This window comes from Dipodomys spectabilis, unplaced genomic scaffold (genome assembly GCF_019054845.1).
Source record: "Dipodomys spectabilis isolate Male_0828 unplaced genomic scaffold, ASM1905484v1 ptg000092l, whole genome shotgun sequence".
Lineage (NCBI taxonomy): Eukaryota > Metazoa > Chordata > Mammalia > Rodentia > Heteromyidae > Dipodomys > Dipodomys spectabilis.
Window position 1 is genome coordinate 10298649 of NW_024870769.1, and position 18639 is coordinate 10317287.

Below are 18639 nucleotides of genomic sequence, written 5' to 3' on the forward strand. Positions count from 1 at the left end.
CATGGAAGTTTAGTATAATATGCCAAGACCCTTCTAGGATTCATTATAAAGAAATGAAATCCTAGAAATCCTAATTCAGGAGTCTGTTCAAAGAATCAGAGTGTGTGTGTGTGTGTGTGTGTGTGTGTGTGTGTAATTAAGTGATTTCCACTGATAACCAACAGACCAATATCTTTAGAGTAAAAGATGGAAAAGCAAAATCAATTAAAACCTGTATGCTCAAATTTGAACTGGCTTTTATCAATGTGAACTCACATAATTTTTTGCTTGGTTTTTAAATGCTCAGAGCTAGGGGTGTGTCATGCCTGACACATACAAAGCCATGTCCACTGAAAAGACCTAACAATTGTGGCCTGTGGGGACAATATTCGGCTAGAAAAAGGGGCAAGGTTAAGAGGACTGTGTCATTTGGACCTAGTACATTTGTTTACACCTGAAATCACCATGAGAAGGTGATTCCAGTAGCCAATGTGGGGCAAAATGACCACAAAGAAGTTCAACTGAAAACAGAACACCACACAAAGATGTAAGATCAGATTGCTGGTTAATAACAAACACAGGACTGGGCACAGCTCAAGTGGCGGAGGGCTTGCCTGGATAGGATCAAATGTAATGCAAAGAGACTATGCACTGGGAACCAGCCTCTCCAGCTGGTCCTGGGGGACCTCTGACAGTTACCTTCTGCAAACACGCACCTAATTACCCAGCCAAGTTAGCTGAATGCCACCAGTGTCCATAGCACACATGATGAAGCCAACTACTGTCCAGCCTGGCTGTGCTGGAGAAGGGTCACTCAACCAATTACAACTGAGAAGCAATGCCTCTTTGTGGCTCTAAGCTACTACAGTGTGAGGCTGTTGGTTCTCATCAGAAAGCTGTTAAAGTGCATAAATAAAAGACATACAGGTAAAAGAACTTTGTTTAGCCAGGCGCTAGTGGCTCATGCCTATTATCCTAGCTACTTAGGAGGCTGAGATCTGAGGATCATGGTTTGAAGCCAGGCTGAGCAAAAAAATCTGTGAGACTCTTATCTTTAATTAAGTACCAAAAAAGCTGGCAGTAGAGCTGTGACTCAAGTGGTAGAGTGCTAGTCTTGAGCAAAAAAGCTCAGGGACAGTCTTCTGGCCCTGAGTTCAAGTACCAGGACCTACATCAAAAAAAAAAAAAGACGGAAAATAAATAAAATAACTTTTTACTTGACTTGTGTGAAACTTCTAAGAGGAAGAAGGTAGTCCTATATTCAACCTGGGAAGATACGGGTTAGAATCTTTTGTCCCTTAATAACTGGGCAATCTACACACAATTCTGTACCTCCTCACTTAGATGTTCTTGTTAAAATATGGATGCAATTGGGGACATGGCTCATGTGGAAGACCACTCTACCTAAAAACTATGAAGTAGTCATGTGTTCAAATTCCAGCACAAACAAACAAACAAATGAACATCCACTGCCTGCCCATCTAGGCTACCTGAGAAACAGAGCAGAATGCACAGCTAGCACAGCGAAACTGCAACAGACAGAAGTTCTTGACAACTGAGGCTCCTTACCCATCCACAAGGCCTTGCTGCTTGATGATCCTGTGAGACTCCTCCCTGGAGATGCGGCCATGAAACCAGTGCTGGGTCCTGTGAATCACTGTGGGAAGAGGAGAGGGAGGGCATAGGACCTGTGCACGGTCCTTTCCCGTACTGGTGACTCACAGTACCCTGTGATCTGAAGCTCAGGGAGGAGAGGTGAGGAGAGAAGATAGCATACATAACACCATCACATAGTGCCCCGCTATACCTTTGGCCCTGTGGTGCACTCCTGTGTGGGAACCACTGGGGATGGTAGAGGGCTGGGGCTGTGGGACAGGAAAGGGCGGCCTGGCATGTTACCTGCATTAATGGAGGTAGGGTGCAGGGGGCTTTGGCTTCCCAGCATATTCATCCTCATGCTTCGCTTCTGTAGGAGAAATGCCCATGTTAGCATCAAGACGGCAGACCATCAGCCACCCTCGGGACAAGGTGGCCAGATAGGGTCTGATGATCCTTAATCCAGTCAACACCCCCATCAGACCACTGAGAAGCTTATGGGCCACAGTGCTTATAAACAAAATCAAAACCATCCTGGGTTTATTTCCAGATCACCCCGCTCCCAAGAATTGGCAGTTATGTTTTTTCCCCCAGAAGGCATAAAATGAGATTCCCAAAAAATAAAATCTTAGCAGAAAAGCTCTGCATTAAACTCAGGTCTTTTCACAATGTAGGTGCCTGGCCTGGGTGCTTTCTTGTGTTCTTCGCACTGAGGTCAGCCTTAGTTCTAGGAAGGCTTTCTAAGCTGGACTCCTGATTTACGCATGGCCTTTGTGACTCAGAGAAAACTTTCAAGATGGGTGACATTCTCTTCCCTCCTAGAGATTCAGGCATTGGAGCCTCGGAAATAAAAGGAAATCTATACCTGGGGGTTAGGGCCCCAATGTGAATGCCTGCTGGCCTCATTCAAGGCTGACTCTTGTGTCTATCCTTCATGGTCAGCCACTGACGATTCATCACCAGGAACAGTTTTTACCATGAACCAAAGAGGATAGAGGGTTCTATTCCCCTCTTGTCCCTTCCCCAGCAATCACCCAACAGGGAGGCAAGCTGGGACTGGAAGCATGGAGGGCCCACAAGGGCCAGTTGTATCCCATAGTTCCTCCTGCACCCCTCCATACTCACAGAGCCACTCTTCTGAGAGAAGATCAGTGTAGGGGGAGCCAGCCATGAGGGAGCCAGCTTCTCTTGGAGGAAGGAGGGTTAGGGACTTACCCTCCAGGCATGGCCCTCTTCCAGGGCAGCACTCTGGGCTTCAGCTGGATTATCTATCACTCTTCCTGTTTGCCCAGAAAAATCCATTGCCACGAGAGAGTTCTCAGACACACTGCGCTGTAAAGAGAAGACCACAAGTTTTTAAGATGCAGGAAATCAGCCACGGCAGCACACAGAGGAATCCTGGCAGGAAATGATCCTGAAGACGCAGGGAAAGGGGCCCCCCTCCTTCCCTGCTTCAGGTTGAAAATTCATTGGTCAGCGAGGCACTACCCTTAAAATGGCTGTGGGTTTTGAAAAAAAAAAAAAAAAAAAGCATTCCTCTCTTCTCATAGGCCTCAAAGGCTGCTGGTGAGGTCACCTGGAGCCAATAGGATTTGGGCTCTGTGGTCCTTCATGGGCTTCCTAACCTCTGCTAAAGCACATCCCACAAATGGAAACAGTATGGGTGAGCCTTGTCCTAACTTGCTGACTAAACCCCCAAATCAGACCCCCTATGTTATATTAGACTAATATAGTTTATTTTATTCATTCAGGTAGCAAACACCAGGCTTTTTCTGGGGCACCTCCTATTTCCTAGGCACAGGTACTGATTGATCTTTAAGAATAGGTTTTGATCTTTGGGGAGCACACACTGAGGTAGGATGATCACCTCTAAATTCCCACCAGGGAATAGCTTCCCTGTGAACAGGGCAACCACACCCATGGCTTGGAGAAACAAAAGCCAAAGGCCAGAAAGGCAGCTTCTGTAGAGCTGGAAGCCGCTGTCCGCATTTTTGACCATGTAAAGACAGCCATCTGTCGAAATAATCCTGTGTGGAGACGCAGGAATGGGGCTATGCAGGCACAAACGGAATGTCCTGGGAAATGGACCGCCTGAGACTCGCTGGCTCCCCTGGAATGTGCACACTCTGTTTGAAGTCCCTCTTGGCCTCCCCGTGTGAAATGAGACGTCCACAACATATGGCGAGGCAGCAGCTGAAGAGGCACTTGACCGAGGAAGGCCACGGCTCTACTTACCACAGGCGTGGAGAAAGGAGACAGCAAGGCTTTCCTCTGCTGAGGGATGCGGTAATTCTGGTAGAGGAGCATTCCATACTGCAGGGGAAAGGCAGAGTCAATGCCAGAGCCCCTGTGAGGCCCCACCTCACAGCCACAGCCCTGACTGGAAAGAGCAGGGCTAAATGCAGAACGGCGAAAAATTCCCTGCTGATGGCCCCCAAGAACTGACCGCATTCAAGACAGTATACGACTGTCAGTTCTGCCTCACGCTCCCTTGTCACTTCAGGAGAGGGATGACTGGATAGGGAGGGGAAGAAGGGGACAGTGACAGATAGAATAATGTTAAGCACAAGAACAATTAACCTTATTGAGTGCTGCCAGGGGCCAAGTACTGTCCTAAGTGGATTGCATTATTTCATTTAACACACGCCATTTCATGAGCTATGTGCTGTAACTACCACCATTTCACAGATAATGGAACCGAAACAGAGAGATAACGCTAGTAATCCAAGGTCACAGGAAAGTCAGGATTCAGATGTACACAGTCTGTTCCAAAGCCACGGTTCCCCCAACCACCGGGCTTACTGCTCAGTCAGCTCAACAGTTGTGCTTTATTTGTCTTGGCAAAAAGAATTAAAGGCTCTGCAAAGTAAGTCTCTCTCTTTCCCCTCACTCTCTCTCTCTCTTCCTCTCTCTCTCAGAGTCCTGACCAACACTCCCAAATTCCTAACTCAAACCATCAACTTGGAATATTAAAAAACACACACACACACACACAGGAAAAAAGAGCTAAGTTTTCAAGTGGGGTACATTTTCCTCTTAACTTTCCTTCACAGAATGTGAAACTCCATTCTAGCTCTAGGTTGAACTTATTTCTAAAATATGAATATAGAGAACATGACAGAATTGTGACACAAGTGTCACTGAGTATGTGAGAGAGCAGGGAGACCAAGAAAAGTACTCCAAGATGATCAAAAGGATTCACAATCAACTATAAATAAATGAAATCTATCTATATACTCAAGGAGTAGGATAAATAAATCTGATCCTAGACATACCATGGAAACATTGCTAAAAACAGAGATAAAGAGAACATGACATTTTTCTCAGAAGCACTAGGACAGACTGGTGACATTTTTATAAATAATATGACCAACCCAGAAGGCAAGAGAATGGTAACATTACAGAAGAGAGTGACTGATAGAAGGTTTAATAATGAAGTAAAACCGAAGTTGGGGAAATTTGCTTAGGCCTAGACTAAAAGCGCTGCTAGGCTGAGTACTAAATTCCATAAAGAAGAATGCAAGATCAGCACTAGTGGCTCCTGCCTGTAATCTTAACTACTCAAGAGGCTGATATCTGAGAATCACAGTTTGTATCCAGCCCAAACAGGAAAGTTTGTGAGACTCTTTCTTATCATCAATTAACCACCAAAAAAAGAAGAGTTGTGGTTTAAGTGTTAGAGCAGTAGCCTTGAGCACAAAAGCTTAGGGATAGTCCTAGGCTCTGAGTTCAAGACACAGGACCAGCATGCCTCCCCTCCAAAATGTCACATTCAGGAAAATTTAACTGTAAACATATGGGGGATTAAAAATAAAAATTGAGCATATAAAACAATATATCTTTAGGGGGCTAGGAAGGTGGCTCAGTGGTGGAGCACTTGCCTTGCATGCATGAGGCCCTGGGTTCGATTCCTCAGCACCACATAAGCAAAAAGAAAAAAAGCCGGAAGTGGCGCTGTGGCTCAAGTGGTAGAGCGCTAGCCTTGGGCTGAAGATCTGAGGGACAGCGCCCAGGCCCAGAGTTCAGGCCCCATGACCGGACCCAAAAAAACAAACAAACAAAAAAACCCAAAAAACAATATATCTTTAGGAGTTTACATATATAATTAATACTTATAACAAGAACAGCTGAAATAGGAATGGGGAAATGGAGCCTTCATAGCAGACTGAATATAAAAAAGAATTAAAATATATGAGAACTTAATGAGTGAAAGATGCAAGTTGTGATGCCTAGGTTAACTATTATAAAACAATAAATGGACATGTATAAGGAGTGAGTTGAGAGGACAAATAGAAATAAAAATACCTGATGAATTCAAACAAGATGAAATGGAATATAAGGGAAATATGGGAAAAATTGGAAAAAACAGCAAATACAGATTCCAAGACAGGACTAGGGGTATGGTCCTAATGCTTGCTAGGCAAGCATGAAGCCTGTAGTTCAATCCTTACTGCTGTTTAAAAAAAGAAGAAAAGGAAAAAATATTCAAAACAAAGCTCAAATACTAAAATCACACTAAAGTGATACAATGAAATGATACTAAATGTACTACGAATAAGATAAAGATAATTATAGCTAAAAAAGTGATACACCTTAAAAACAAGAACTTGGACCAACAGGAAAAGCTGGTAAGGAAAAGCTAGTGAAACACTAATCAAAATGCAACTGAATGCTGGGTGACGATGGCTCTCACGCCTGATCCTAACTACTCAGGAAGCGGAGATCAGAGGGGATTTGAAGACAGAGCAGTGAAGCTGAGAGACTCCACCTCCAATGAATCAGAAAAATAACAGAATGGAGGTATTGCTCCAAGTGGTAGAGTACCAGAGGTGAGCAGACTGTGAGGACCTGGGTTCAAATCCCTGTACTGGCAACAAAGAAGACAAAACCAAACCAAAACTGAGGTGGCTATGCTATATCAGACAAATAAAATGCTAAGGCCAGAAACTATTGGAGAATATGAAGCACCTATCCCAAAGGCATTTCAAGATTCCCCTGAAAATCTAGTAATCACAAGACCAAAGTATGACCTGCAAAACAGCTGGGACACTGGCACTATATTTAAAAGTGGACCTGTGACTTCCCTGGGCTGTCAGGGAAGGGGAAAGCACTTAAGGATAAAGGTTCTGGGCTCCCATCCTACTTTGCCTCACCCCAGTGGGTACATCTTGGGCCTTAGTGTGGTCAGGGGTGCAATGGGATATGTAGGACGTCTATATTACAAAGCTACTGGAAGAGGAGATAAGACTGTGTAAATAGAGATGATCTGGCCCACAGCAAATGCTCAAAAATGATAATGATGTTAACATTAACATATTATTCAACCTCATTGCTAGTATTAATAAGAAAGTCAGTGACAGTGAGTACCATCAGTGTGAGCTCATTCTTTTCCTGCCAACAATTATGGTACCAAGGAGAGAAACCTGCTCTTTTTCATGTTTAAGAATCTGGTAACCACATGCTGGGTGCTGGTGGCTAAGGCCTGTAATCCTAGCTACTCTCAGGAAGCTGAGGTCTGAGGATCATGGTTCAAAGCCAGCCTGGGGAAGAAAGTCCGAGGCCACCAGAAAACCAGAAGTGGTGCTGTGGCTCAAGTAGTAGAATGCTAGGCTTGAGGTGATAAGCTGAGGGACAGTGCCCAGGCCCCGAGTTCAAGCCCCAGGACTAACAAAGAGAGAGGGGGGTGGGGGTGGATGGGGAATCTGGTCACCAGGTTAAGAACCTGCTTTCTGGATTTACTGTGTAAATCCAGATTACACTCATAGAGTGTACTCTCACTTTTCTTTCCTACTTCTTTTTGCCTTAAAAAAGTTATACAGTGACACATGCTTGTAATCCTACTTACTTCAGAGGCAGTTTGAGGTCAGCTAGGGCAAAGTTAGTGAAGTTAGTGAGATCTTATCTCAGAAACAGATACTAGCCAGCACCAGTACCTCACCTCTGTAACCTGAGCTGCTTGGAAGACTGAGATCAGGAGGACTGTGGTTTGACACTGGCCTGGCAGAAAAGTTCATGAGACCCTCCTTCTCAACTGATAGGTGAGTGTGGTGGAGTTAAGATGCTTTCTGTTTACCTATCTTTCTGTTATCCCAAGCTATGATGGTAAGCTAAGGATAAGAGGCTGAGGATGGGAAGATTACAGTTCAGGGACAGCCTAGGCAGTAAATCCTTGAACAGAAGAAGCTAGATGTGGTGGTGTATACTTGTTATCCCACCTATGATGAGAAATGACAAACAAGATTGTGGTCCAGGTGTGTACGCAGGTATGGAGTGAGACTTTATTCTCAAAAATAATCACTGTAAGCCAGGCACTAGTGGCTCATGCTTATAATTCTAGCTACTCAGGAAGCTAAGATATGAGGATCATGATTTAAAGCCAACCTGTGCAGATACTCAAAATTCTTATTTTTGGTTAACCAGCAAAAGCTGAAAGTAGACGGATGGCGCAAGTGGCAAAGCACCAGCCATGAGTGAAAAAGCCTAATGAGAGTGCAATGCCCTGAGCTCAAGACCAAGTATTGGCACATATTTGCACTGACAAAAAAGGACTGGAGGTGTGGCTCAGCAGGAAGAGTGCCTGTCTAGTAAGCATGAGGCCCTGGGTTCCAACCCCTGTATTGCTGAAAACAAAACAAAAATACAAACAACAAAGTTAGCTGAGGAGTGGCAAAGAGCTTGCCTAGCATGTACCAGACTAGGTTCAATTCCCAGAACTGAAAAAAAAAAAAAACAACCCAAAAATTCTTTGCAGATAAAACATATGTATAAATTGAATGATTTCTCTCTGGTCTCTGTCCCTGTCTGCTCAGCAGACCTAGTCTACCCTTGTAAGTTTCCTTTTCCCTGTCCTTATACACATGGGTACACATGGGTCACAGCAAAGATGAATATATCCTTCAGGGATTTATCCCCTTTCCATTGCCTGACAAAAATGTTCTGCACAACAGAACACAGACTGGACTTACATGACAGCTGCAGACTGCTCTCATGACTCAGTTCCCCATGGATCACAGACTGAACTAGGAGCAGTCTACCATCTCTAATATCTTGTACTACCACCAACATTTGCATTTCTATGATGAATTAGGAACATGTGGTTACATTGTTTTGTATGTGTTATCAGTGGAAAAACACAATGCAATCAGGTTCTTTTTTTGGGGAAGATCACTGTAGGAGGCTTCTCCATGGAGCAGATGACCTGTGGCTCCTCAAATGTTTGGAGCTAAGGCTTTTGCACACCATCTCCTCAGCTGACTTCCCCCAAGAGAAAGTCCTCTGTGGTTCACTAAAGCCTGGGAGGGTTTGTAAAAGTCATCCTTGGGCCTCTGAATCCACACTTGGCCTAGCAGGTATCTCTTCCAGAGATGGCTGAATTTCAGTAAGCTCACCCTGGTCAACTAACTTGCATCAGGAGAGGATTTTATAGACATAAGTCATCTTAGTGTGTGGGACATATAGCATATATGCAAAGGAGCACAGTGTGATTATAGTAAAGAATAGGAAGACATCATTATGGCAATTACTGTGGCTGTCAGCATCAGGTTCTATGCAATAGATTCTTTTAGAATGTATGGACAGGAAACCCTATGGACAGTGCTAGCTACAGTTCTCATGGCCTTGGCTTTTTGGAAACTAGGTCATTGAGTGTGTGCCCCTGAAGGGGATTGTGGGACACCTCGCTCTCTGGGATCCCGTGGGGTGTGATTTCTTCCTGATTACATAGGCTCCTGCCGTTGCCATTTGCAAAGATGTGACACAGCCAGGAGAATCCACACTGGGGTTTAGTTGATGCCAGCACCATGCCTGCATACCTCCAAAACCGTGAGCTAAATAAACATCTCTTCCTGATAAAGTTGGCTTGCCTCAGGTATTTTATTGTAGTAATAAAAAAAAGAGTAATACAATTCTACTATCTTCTATAAGGTAGTGGTTTACACCAGAGGCAATTCCTTACTCCTTGGTGTCTAGGAGAAATGTGGCAGTGTTTAAAAGCATTCTGTTTCACGATTGGGGGGGGGGGGGTGGGCAGGAAGGGAGGAAAGGTGTGCTCAGAAGCACCAAGGATATTGCTTAGTGTCTTCAGGGTTTCCCTTTTTCTGGATCTCCATCCTACAATAGTGCATAGGTGAGAAAACCTGGCTATCACCTTAATATTTAGCTCTCCGTTGGAAACTCATGAAATCTTATTTAGAAGGACTGGTAACTATGCTTGATAAGGCATTGAAAAGAACAGTGGAAATGCCATGAGCATTTCTGTCTGGAATATACCCAAGTCTAGTTCCAGTTCTCCACATCCACATACCTTCAGGAGTCTGAATGCTGTCATCCAGCACATCCGGCCTTGCTCATCTTCGGCGCAGAGCAGTCTCAGCTCTTTAGCTTCATTTCTCACTTTGTTTGGCTAGAGTAAAAGAAAAATCAATCAGTGCAACACAATGAGTGGGAACCACTGACCTTCTGTCCAAGTCGTGTTGAGTTTGTCCACCCACCTGTGTGATAAGCCTCTGTTAAGGATTGATCATGGGCCAGCCATGAGCTGTTGCAATTACTTATGCCTTAGCTCAAGAATAAACCCTAGTGGATAAACTCTCCTAGTGGAATTTCAGAGTCAGACAGCAAAACAAATCACCATAAGGCCATGTGTGGGGCAAGCAGGTATGTGGAGCCGCGAAGAAGAGGAATCCAGTGCCACAGAGGGAATGCTAGAGTCTGTGGGGATGATCTGTCCCCTGAGTTACAGAAGCAACGATCTTCAAAGGTACCTTCTGGGGAATCCAAGGTAGTGGCTAGGTGCAGGACCCTGGCAGGAGCTTGCTGGCAAGGGGTAACCTTTGAGTGGCTAAAGGTGTACGAGTGGCCCCAAGGAGGATTATATAAGTGGGAGTCCAGAGAGTAAGACCAATGCCTGGGAAGTGGGGCCAGTGTGGAAGCAGATGGCCCAAGGCAGGTGGAGGCTCATCACAGCTCTTTTAGCTACAGAAGGTGGGCAGATTCATCAAGTAGAGAGAGTGCCTTGTGATGGGGAGGAGACTGTTGCATCAACTGCCTGTCCCAACTCAAAGAGCAGTCGGGGTGGGAGGGAGGAGAGCACAGACTTGGCTCTCTACCTTAGGAAGCTGAAGGGGTGAAAGGCCAGCTTGGGTTCAGGTGGCATTTCAGGAGAAAAAGAGCTCTGCCAGCGAGGGCTGGTGAGAAGGGAGAGGAACTGGCTACCTGGCTCCATCTCCAGTCTCTCCTGAGGCTTCCTTAGGTTTCTGGCTCGTTTGAAATAGATTTCTAGGTTCAGTAGTCTCTCCTCAACAGCATGGGACATATCCCAAGGTCCTGTTTGCCTGAACCATGGCTGGTACGCAGCTCCACAGTGATGTGCTTATCAGGCACTATGGGCTCCATTTTTTCAGTCTGAGGTGGGACAGCAGGACTATTGGTTTCCATTTTTCACAACTGCATGGGTATAAGATTTGTTCTCCCAGCAGATTCTCAGCCACCTTGGCATAGGATCCTTTTCCTTTCCTTATTAAGTCTAAAGTTTTCATTGTCCTACTTAAGGGAAGCAGTGTGATATCAGCCTGATAACAGAGATGGCTAGTGAGTCAGTAGCAGGTGGCTAACATACACAGAGTGGATATACTGGGCAGAGGGATATCTCAGGACCTGGGCAGGATGGATTAGGACAGTGTGATTTCATTATACTATTCAGAATGATGTGCAATTTAAAACAAATAAATTGCTTATTTTCTGATACTATTCTGATAGTATTTCTGATACTATTCACCTACTATTTTCAGACTCTGGTTGACCTTAAGTAACGGAAACTATTACAGTGAAAATCATGAGAAAAGGGTACTAAATGGGTTTGTAACCAAAAGAGCTTTCAGTGAGCAAAGGACTTTCTCTTTCCTGCAGTCTGAGGAGAGCTCCTTGATTTTTGTCTTCCCCTCAGGATAAGTTTGAGCTCTAGCTAAGAGGTTAGCCCATGGAATGGGCACAACTCCTCACTGACAACTGATATATGCAGTAAGGCCAATTTACTTCCTCACCCACAAGCATCCAGGCAAGATGAAGTCTGACAACAGATTTAGTGTGGTTAGAACATCTCATGCATAGTAAATGCTCACTAAATTACTAGCTACCACTATGATTATCAATAATTGCCAAAACTCCATCAGGGAGACGTGTATGCATCTTGCACATGTGTGTGCACACATGAGGCACATACGTATGTGTGCACAAACATGTATGTGCACAACCACTTGCCTACGTGTGCTTGTTGCACACATTTGCGTATCAACCACTTGCACATACATCCATCTGTATGTTTGCACACTTGTACCAAAGCCACAGGCCACTGACAGGCACCTCCCATCATATGCCTGCTTTTCGTAGATTTTCTGCAGCGTACACTGACATTTAACTGGGAATGAGCAAGTCACATGTGAATCTGTATTTCTGTTCAGTCTATGTTTCTACTGTACTCCTTTCATTCTCATTCTGATCGGTGAGCAACCTGGTGGCAGAGTACCTTGATGCAGAGCCCGTGGTCAGTGGGGGCACTGTACTGCTTCTTCCCGGAAATCAGAGTGAAGATGTTACTGTCCTCCAGGTCAGCCAGCAGCTGCAGGTGTCTAGGCTCCTTCAAAAAACAGTGGCCAGGTTATGTGCAGTGGGCATGTCTCAGGCACAGAAAAGAGCAATTATTCTCGCATCTTTGTAAACAGAAGGCAGTCTGTGCAGGTGCACATACCGAGTTCCTCAGTGATATCTTAGAAACCATGACCACCATGTGAAATAAACACTAAATTAAAAACAAATCCACCGATTCCTCACCCCAAAATCCCACCTCTCAAATTCTCAGACACAAGCCTATTGGAATGTATTTGTCCTGCCAAATCAAAGCCCTGTGACCAAATAGTCAAGGAACATTTGAGAAAGTCTGTAGTTCCAAGGTCAACGTGAAGAGCCCTTACAATGCTCAGGGGCCAGTCGATCTTCAGCAGGCTGTGTGCCCAATGCTACCTTCATTTCCCTCATTGCTAGCAGGACCAGGCCTTCTCCTAAGCTCTCCACCAGCCAAATTCTGTTTCCTACTCAAGACCACAAGCTGCTTCTGGCTTCCTCATGTAAGTCAATGGACACAATCCTTTCCTGCTCTATGGTGGGACAGAGACCCCTCTCTGGAGACGATACCCTTTCTCTGTAGCTCATACACGCAGCAGCTGCTGACTTTCAGAGCCACACTGGGTGGGCCAGAGGCACCCTAACTGTGTTCCTCACCAGCTTCCCTTCCCTCTTGGCGAGCAGAAGAGGTAGCAGCTCCTCAAAGGCCAATCAATACTCAGCCAAGGTTGCCTGGATACAACTCATTACCAGGGTACATGGAAGGTAAAAAGAAAAGAGGAGATCCTAGGCCAGGCCCACGATACTAGCAACAAAGAATTAGGGGCCTACATCCATTTTCACCTTTTACCCCTCTTCTCATTGGGCATATACACAGCTAACCAAAGAAAATACCTTCAACCGACACATGCTAGATTGACATTAGGGTGGCCATAATCTAGCACACATCCTATGGCCAGCCTGGATCCCAAGTCAGTTAAATCTGCAGTGATTCAGGAAGCTCTCTACCCATGTGAGTTGGCTCCCAGCCCACAAGTAGAGGCAACACCCCCAAACTGGAAGTAGAGATGTGGTTCAAAGTGGTAAAGTACTAGCCTTGAGCAAAAGAGCTCAGAGACAGCGCCCAGGCCCTGAGTTCAAGTCCCATGACCGACCAGGGAAAAAACAACAACAGACTAAAAATGAAGCCCAAGTTCATCTGAGCACTTCTAGCTTGGGCAGAGCCCATTGTGGGTGGTGGGTTTTAAAACTCACCTTTGAAGTTCCCTTCGTGGAGCAGTACAGGCCAGATCTACGCAGGCACACATACAGCTTTTTCCAGGACTTTCTTCCCAGCTCTTTCACATGCAAAAATCCTTGAATCTCAGGGCAACTGCTGGAGTTGAGAAAATTCTGTGGGAGAACAAATTTTAAACATTGGACAATGTTCATCAGTTGACATTTTCTAAACTAAATACTCTGTACGCTTTCTTGGGGTCACTGAGTCTTCTCCTTTTGAAAAAAAGTTCATCCACATTGTGGTGACATAGAATATAATTGATAAACACAGACAAGCAAAGGGATCTAACAATGCTAAAACCAGGCCATAAATTACTCTGTAAGACAGACATACAAGGACTCTCTTCCTTATTTAAGATTTCTAAGATATATCTCACTTGATCTTTGGAGTTGAGTCAAGAGCAAGTGCTAGGAGCAATGAGGAAGAGGTACTGTGGGAATGAGCATTTGCCTACCATTTTGGCCTGTCCTTCAATACACAGGTGTGTGAATGGCATTTGTCTGTGCATAAGGTACATGAGAAACCTTAGTAAGAGACCAATTAGCCCCTCTTACAGGCATTGTTATGAATAAAGGCTTAAGGAAACAAACAAACACTTATGAGAATGAAAGCTGAGATCTAGGCTACAAGGAAGTCTGGGAGGGGACATTGAAGAGAGCAGGTCCTCTGGCCTGGATTGGGGACAGACAAAGCTCCTTGACATGGGTAAGATGGTCAAATCAGACAGCTCTGGAGTACCTGGCACCATCCTGAGTCTCAAGAGATGACTGCACACCTTCACAACATACAAATCCTCTCAAAATTAAGGCACTTAAAAACCAATTTGCATTTCACTGTCCTCATGTGTGAATTGAGAATGACAGTGTCAACATCTCTTGGCAGAACAGACCAATGCCATGGTTGAGGACTTGGCAGAGATCACCAGAACACTACTCTCCCATTCTTACCTTTTTGACAGCAGAAAGAAATCTGATGATCAACAAAGCAAGATCCTCTAGGAACTGAATTTTACACCTGGAGATTACTGGCTAACTTAGAGAATAGTGTGTTCTCTCATTTGGCACGTTACACAGACACGTTTGGGGAAATGGTGAGACAGTGACATTCCCTCTTTGATTCCCATGTCCTAGGAGCAATGTGAGATCACTCAAACTCTCCGGTGGCCCCTACCCCTGGAAGGGGGAGGGGAGGAAAGGACCAGTTTTTTGGGGAACTAATTTAGAAAACAGAAGGACAATTAAAACAAGTGTCCCTAATTTTCATGTACATTAAGTTACTTTGCAAAGGACGTGTGAAAATTTGGTCCTTTTGTTTCTTTATGAAATAGACTCAGTATTTCTGTAGAGATTTCCTGGGGACAAACACTTAACATGAGCACATGGCATCCTTACCTTGCCATACTAAGCAATAGCATCATGGGACTGTTTTGAGTCAGAACAAGGTCATTTGTGCTGTTTCTACCAGCAGTCAAGGTTAATATGCCAGTAAAGATGTAACCTCTTCAAATTTCTTTCCTTCCTTCCTTTGTTCCATCCTTCCTCCCTTCCTCTTTCTTTTTTCTATGTTGTGCTGGTCCTGGGGCCTAAAATAAGGGCCTAGGTGCTGTCCCCTAGCTTCTTTGCACAAGGCTAGTGCTCTACTACTTGAGCCACAGCTTCACTTCTGGCTTTTTGCTCGTTAATAGGAGATAAAAGTCTCACAGACTCTCCTGGCTTTGAACCCTGATCCTCAGACCTCAGTCTCTGAGTAGCTAGGATTCTAGACATGGTTCCCTGGAGCCCAGCCTTTTCAAGTTTTTAATGCAACAATTCCAAGAGCACTTTTTTTTCTAGAAGTCTGAACACAAACTATTTTTGATGGGTACCTGTAAGAGCTGGGACTGACTGCCATTGGACTGCTGGCACCAAGTAACCATCTGCTCCGGGAAGAAATTCTAAGGAAACAGGGAAATGCACATAAATTGAGGGTTAGTTTTCCAGTGGGAGGAAGACAGACTTATAGATCTCTCAGTAGTAAAAACATTCCTTCAGGTATTCTTGTGTACATCTGTATTTTAAATAACTATGCATAGCACCAGCTAAAGAATTAGAACTACCAAAGGAGGAGTGTGTGGAAAAGGTCTTTTCTTCAATATCAGCCAGAAAAGCCTTATCAAATTCCTGGGGACAAATGCTCAGCATGAGAACATGGCATCCACTGTGCCCATCCAGGCAAGCAATAGCATCACGGGATTGTGTCTGAGTCAGAGCAAGATTGTGTTGTTCTTTAAAAACTGTTCTAAGAAACTTTAACAACAACAAAACCAGAACAGCAAAATTACTGGAGCCAGAGCGGATCCAGGTGTTCTCCATAAGTTGATACCTATATGCTCCATGAGTCAGGTGAAGGGCAAATGCAAAGGAGGCTATTCAGATACTGATAGGACAGAGGGCAAAGGCTTCTCCCAAAACAGCCAAGGTGAGAACAATGAAGGAGAAGACACCCACCAACCAAGCCAACTGATTTCTTTATTCCTTCTTCCATATATATATATATATATATATCTCAAATGATAATCACTGCTCTATGCAGGGAAGAGTATTTCTTTTGGTGAGAATTTGATCAATTTGTTCAAAACTGACTGTGACCTTTTCAAACTCACTGTACAATCCTAAGACTTACGAGACAAACAGCCTTTCTGCAGTCACTATTTGAGGAAGGCTACCACCATATTCAGTCAGTGACAACAGTGTTTTAGTAAAGTGCCAGAGACCAGGCTTTAAGCACGCATTGCTTCATTAAATAGAAATTCACGATTCTTGAATCCACACACTGCCTCGTAAGACTCATCTGACACTATTCAAACCAACTATGACTTTTTGATGCCGAGAGTCCTAAACCCTCGATCTGAAAAGACTCACCATTGGATTTTTGAAGAACTCATACTTCGCATAATTCTTCCTGAACAAAAACTTGCTCTCACTTGCCATGGTGCCCTCCACCTGAACCACCAGCTCATGGTCTTCCAAGCACCTTTCTGTAAGGGAAAGCATCATGTTAGTCAGATGGGCGCATCAACAATAAACCAGTCTGATTTCCTGCTCTTTAAACAGCATGAATGAAGATGAGGCCTGGGAGAGAACTGAATTCAAACCCTCTCTGTAATGTGCTATCCAATTCCTAAGAGGTCTTAAATATACAGAATGTGGGCTTCGGGTCAATATGTTTTTTTTTTTTTTACATATTTCTTTAAATCTGACATCAACAAAATATTAAGGAGAGGGAGAGTCAAATGATTGTATTCTCACATTAAGACATTTGGGCATATGAAAAATAGGTTGGAATACTTAGGAAAACATTCAGAGACAAAAATCTCTGAGCAAGGAAGGCTTGTTAAAAGGCCGTGTGGTACAGAGGTAGGAAGGCCATGGCAGCTTTGGATCCCAAGAAACTCACTTGCCTGATCCTGCCTGGGGAAATGAAATTTGGTAGGAAGAACACAACACTGCAGGCAGACAGGACAAACCAACACACTCATCTTTCACACCAAAGGCAGTATTGATCTTATCATGGAACATTCTCATCAACTGGATTATCAGTGACTGACCTCATTGTGCATGGTGTACTCTCTCTCTCTCTCTCTCTCTCTCTCTCCCCAGAGCCACTATTAAAACAGTATGATCACTCGGGAAAGGGTGGTTATTCTTGATGCTTAAGCCCTCTGCTTCCACATGGAGCATTACTTACTCCTTACCAATCTACCTGTAGGGGATGTCTGAAGGTGTTCACAGTTCCTCCTGTGGATCTCCTCAGAAACTACAATGTGGGGGAAGTGGCCATGTCAAATGACAGGATAAACAATAGAGGGAAATATACAGATGGTCGATGTGCAATGAGGATAACACTGTTCTAGATGGAGGGGCTGAGAAGGGGCTGGGCGGCCCCGACCTTGGAAGTCCCCAGCTTCTTTCGTGATGCCAGAGTGAGTCTTTAAAAATCTCGGCTTGGAAGGGAGGAACAAAGTTTGAGAAAAAGCATTTCTAAGTGATCTCAGAATTTGGAAGAGAAGCAAGTCAGCTTCTGCATCCCAAAAGGACTACGCTTCTTTCACTTGGGTCATTCTGGTGACCAGGCGGCCCCTGGAATCTCTGTGAGGGGTCTTATGGCAAACACACCCATGGTACCCATTCCCGATTCCTTTCTCAGTGACATGGGAAACACAACGAGTCCTTTCCTTGAGGGTCTAGATTTGCCTGGCCGCAGGGTGCCATAAAATACGCCGGGGAAAGTGGCCACTGCAGTCAGGGAGTGGACAGCAACCGTGCCAAGCTCTTTCCTCCAGTTTTAGATCACATGGCTGCCCGTAAACTTCCTGTTATTTCAGTGGCCTTGATTAAACTGGGCTTCCACTTTTCATCATGGCATTCCAAAAATACTCTGTATTCATGGAAGAGGTGAAAATTCCTTGAAGGATATTTGTATTTTTTCAACTTCTGAGACTGAGTCTAAGTCTTGCTCTATTCCACAAGAAGACAACTAAAATGTCGGACGTTTCCACAAAGACAAAATGCCACTACTTGTGACTCAGCTGGAACCCATGCTGCCTAGTTGGTGTGGAGGACCTGCAGATCCAGGACACAGGTGAGAGATGAATCCTGCATCCCCGCCTGACATCACGGATTTCCTCTGGCTTGCCTGTGGACTGACATTTAGCCTACCCAGTCACTCACCTCCAAGCACTGCCTGCCTACAGAGGGGGAAAGCTGCTGATAAGCTCAAAGCCTTCTAGAACAAAATCTGGAAACAAAGTCATCAGTGAGAGATCATTGCAGATAGAAAGCCATTTGATGCCAGCACAAGCCCTGCCATTTGCCTGCTTTTTCTTTCTAAAGCTTGTGTGAAAGGACATCATTTGGCATTTGCAAATGTAATGGACAAAGAGACAGAGACAGAAAAGCAATCTGGGAAGGCCCTGTTTTGCATGGAACATCAAAACAGGCTATTTTTGTCCAACAACTCGTGTGTGTGTGTGTGTGTGTGTGTGTGTGCCTGTGTGTGTGTGTGTGTGTGTTGGTACTGGGGATTGAACTCAGGGCCTTCATTCTTGCTCGTCTTCTTTATCACGTGAGCCACAATTCACCTTCTGGATTTCTGCTGATTAATTGGAGTTGAGTCTCACAGATTTTTCT

The 18639-nt window shown here is 44.6% G+C and overlaps 1 protein-coding gene across 2 annotated transcripts in view; it reads right to left on the reverse strand.

Annotated features, from left to right (window-relative positions):
• Grb10 (growth factor receptor bound protein 10) overlaps positions 1-18639 on the reverse strand; it is a 160660-nt gene that overhangs the window by 7574 nt on the left and 134447 nt on the right. For both annotated transcript variants that reach the window (XM_042684990.1, XM_042684989.1), the window contains 9 exons: positions 16372-16487; positions 15336-15404; positions 13447-13584; positions 12098-12208; positions 9878-9976; positions 3811-3888; positions 2791-2907; positions 1879-1945; positions 1549-1636 (listed from right to left, as the gene is read on the reverse strand). In XM_042684990.1, the coding sequence (XP_042540924.1) occupies positions 1549-1636; positions 1879-1945; positions 2791-2907; positions 3811-3888; positions 9878-9976; positions 12098-12208; positions 13447-13584; positions 15336-15404; positions 16372-16487 (883 nt within the window). The remainder of the gene's footprint in view (positions 1-1548; positions 1637-1878; positions 1946-2790; positions 2908-3810; positions 3889-9877; positions 9977-12097; positions 12209-13446; positions 13585-15335; positions 15405-16371; positions 16488-18639) is intronic.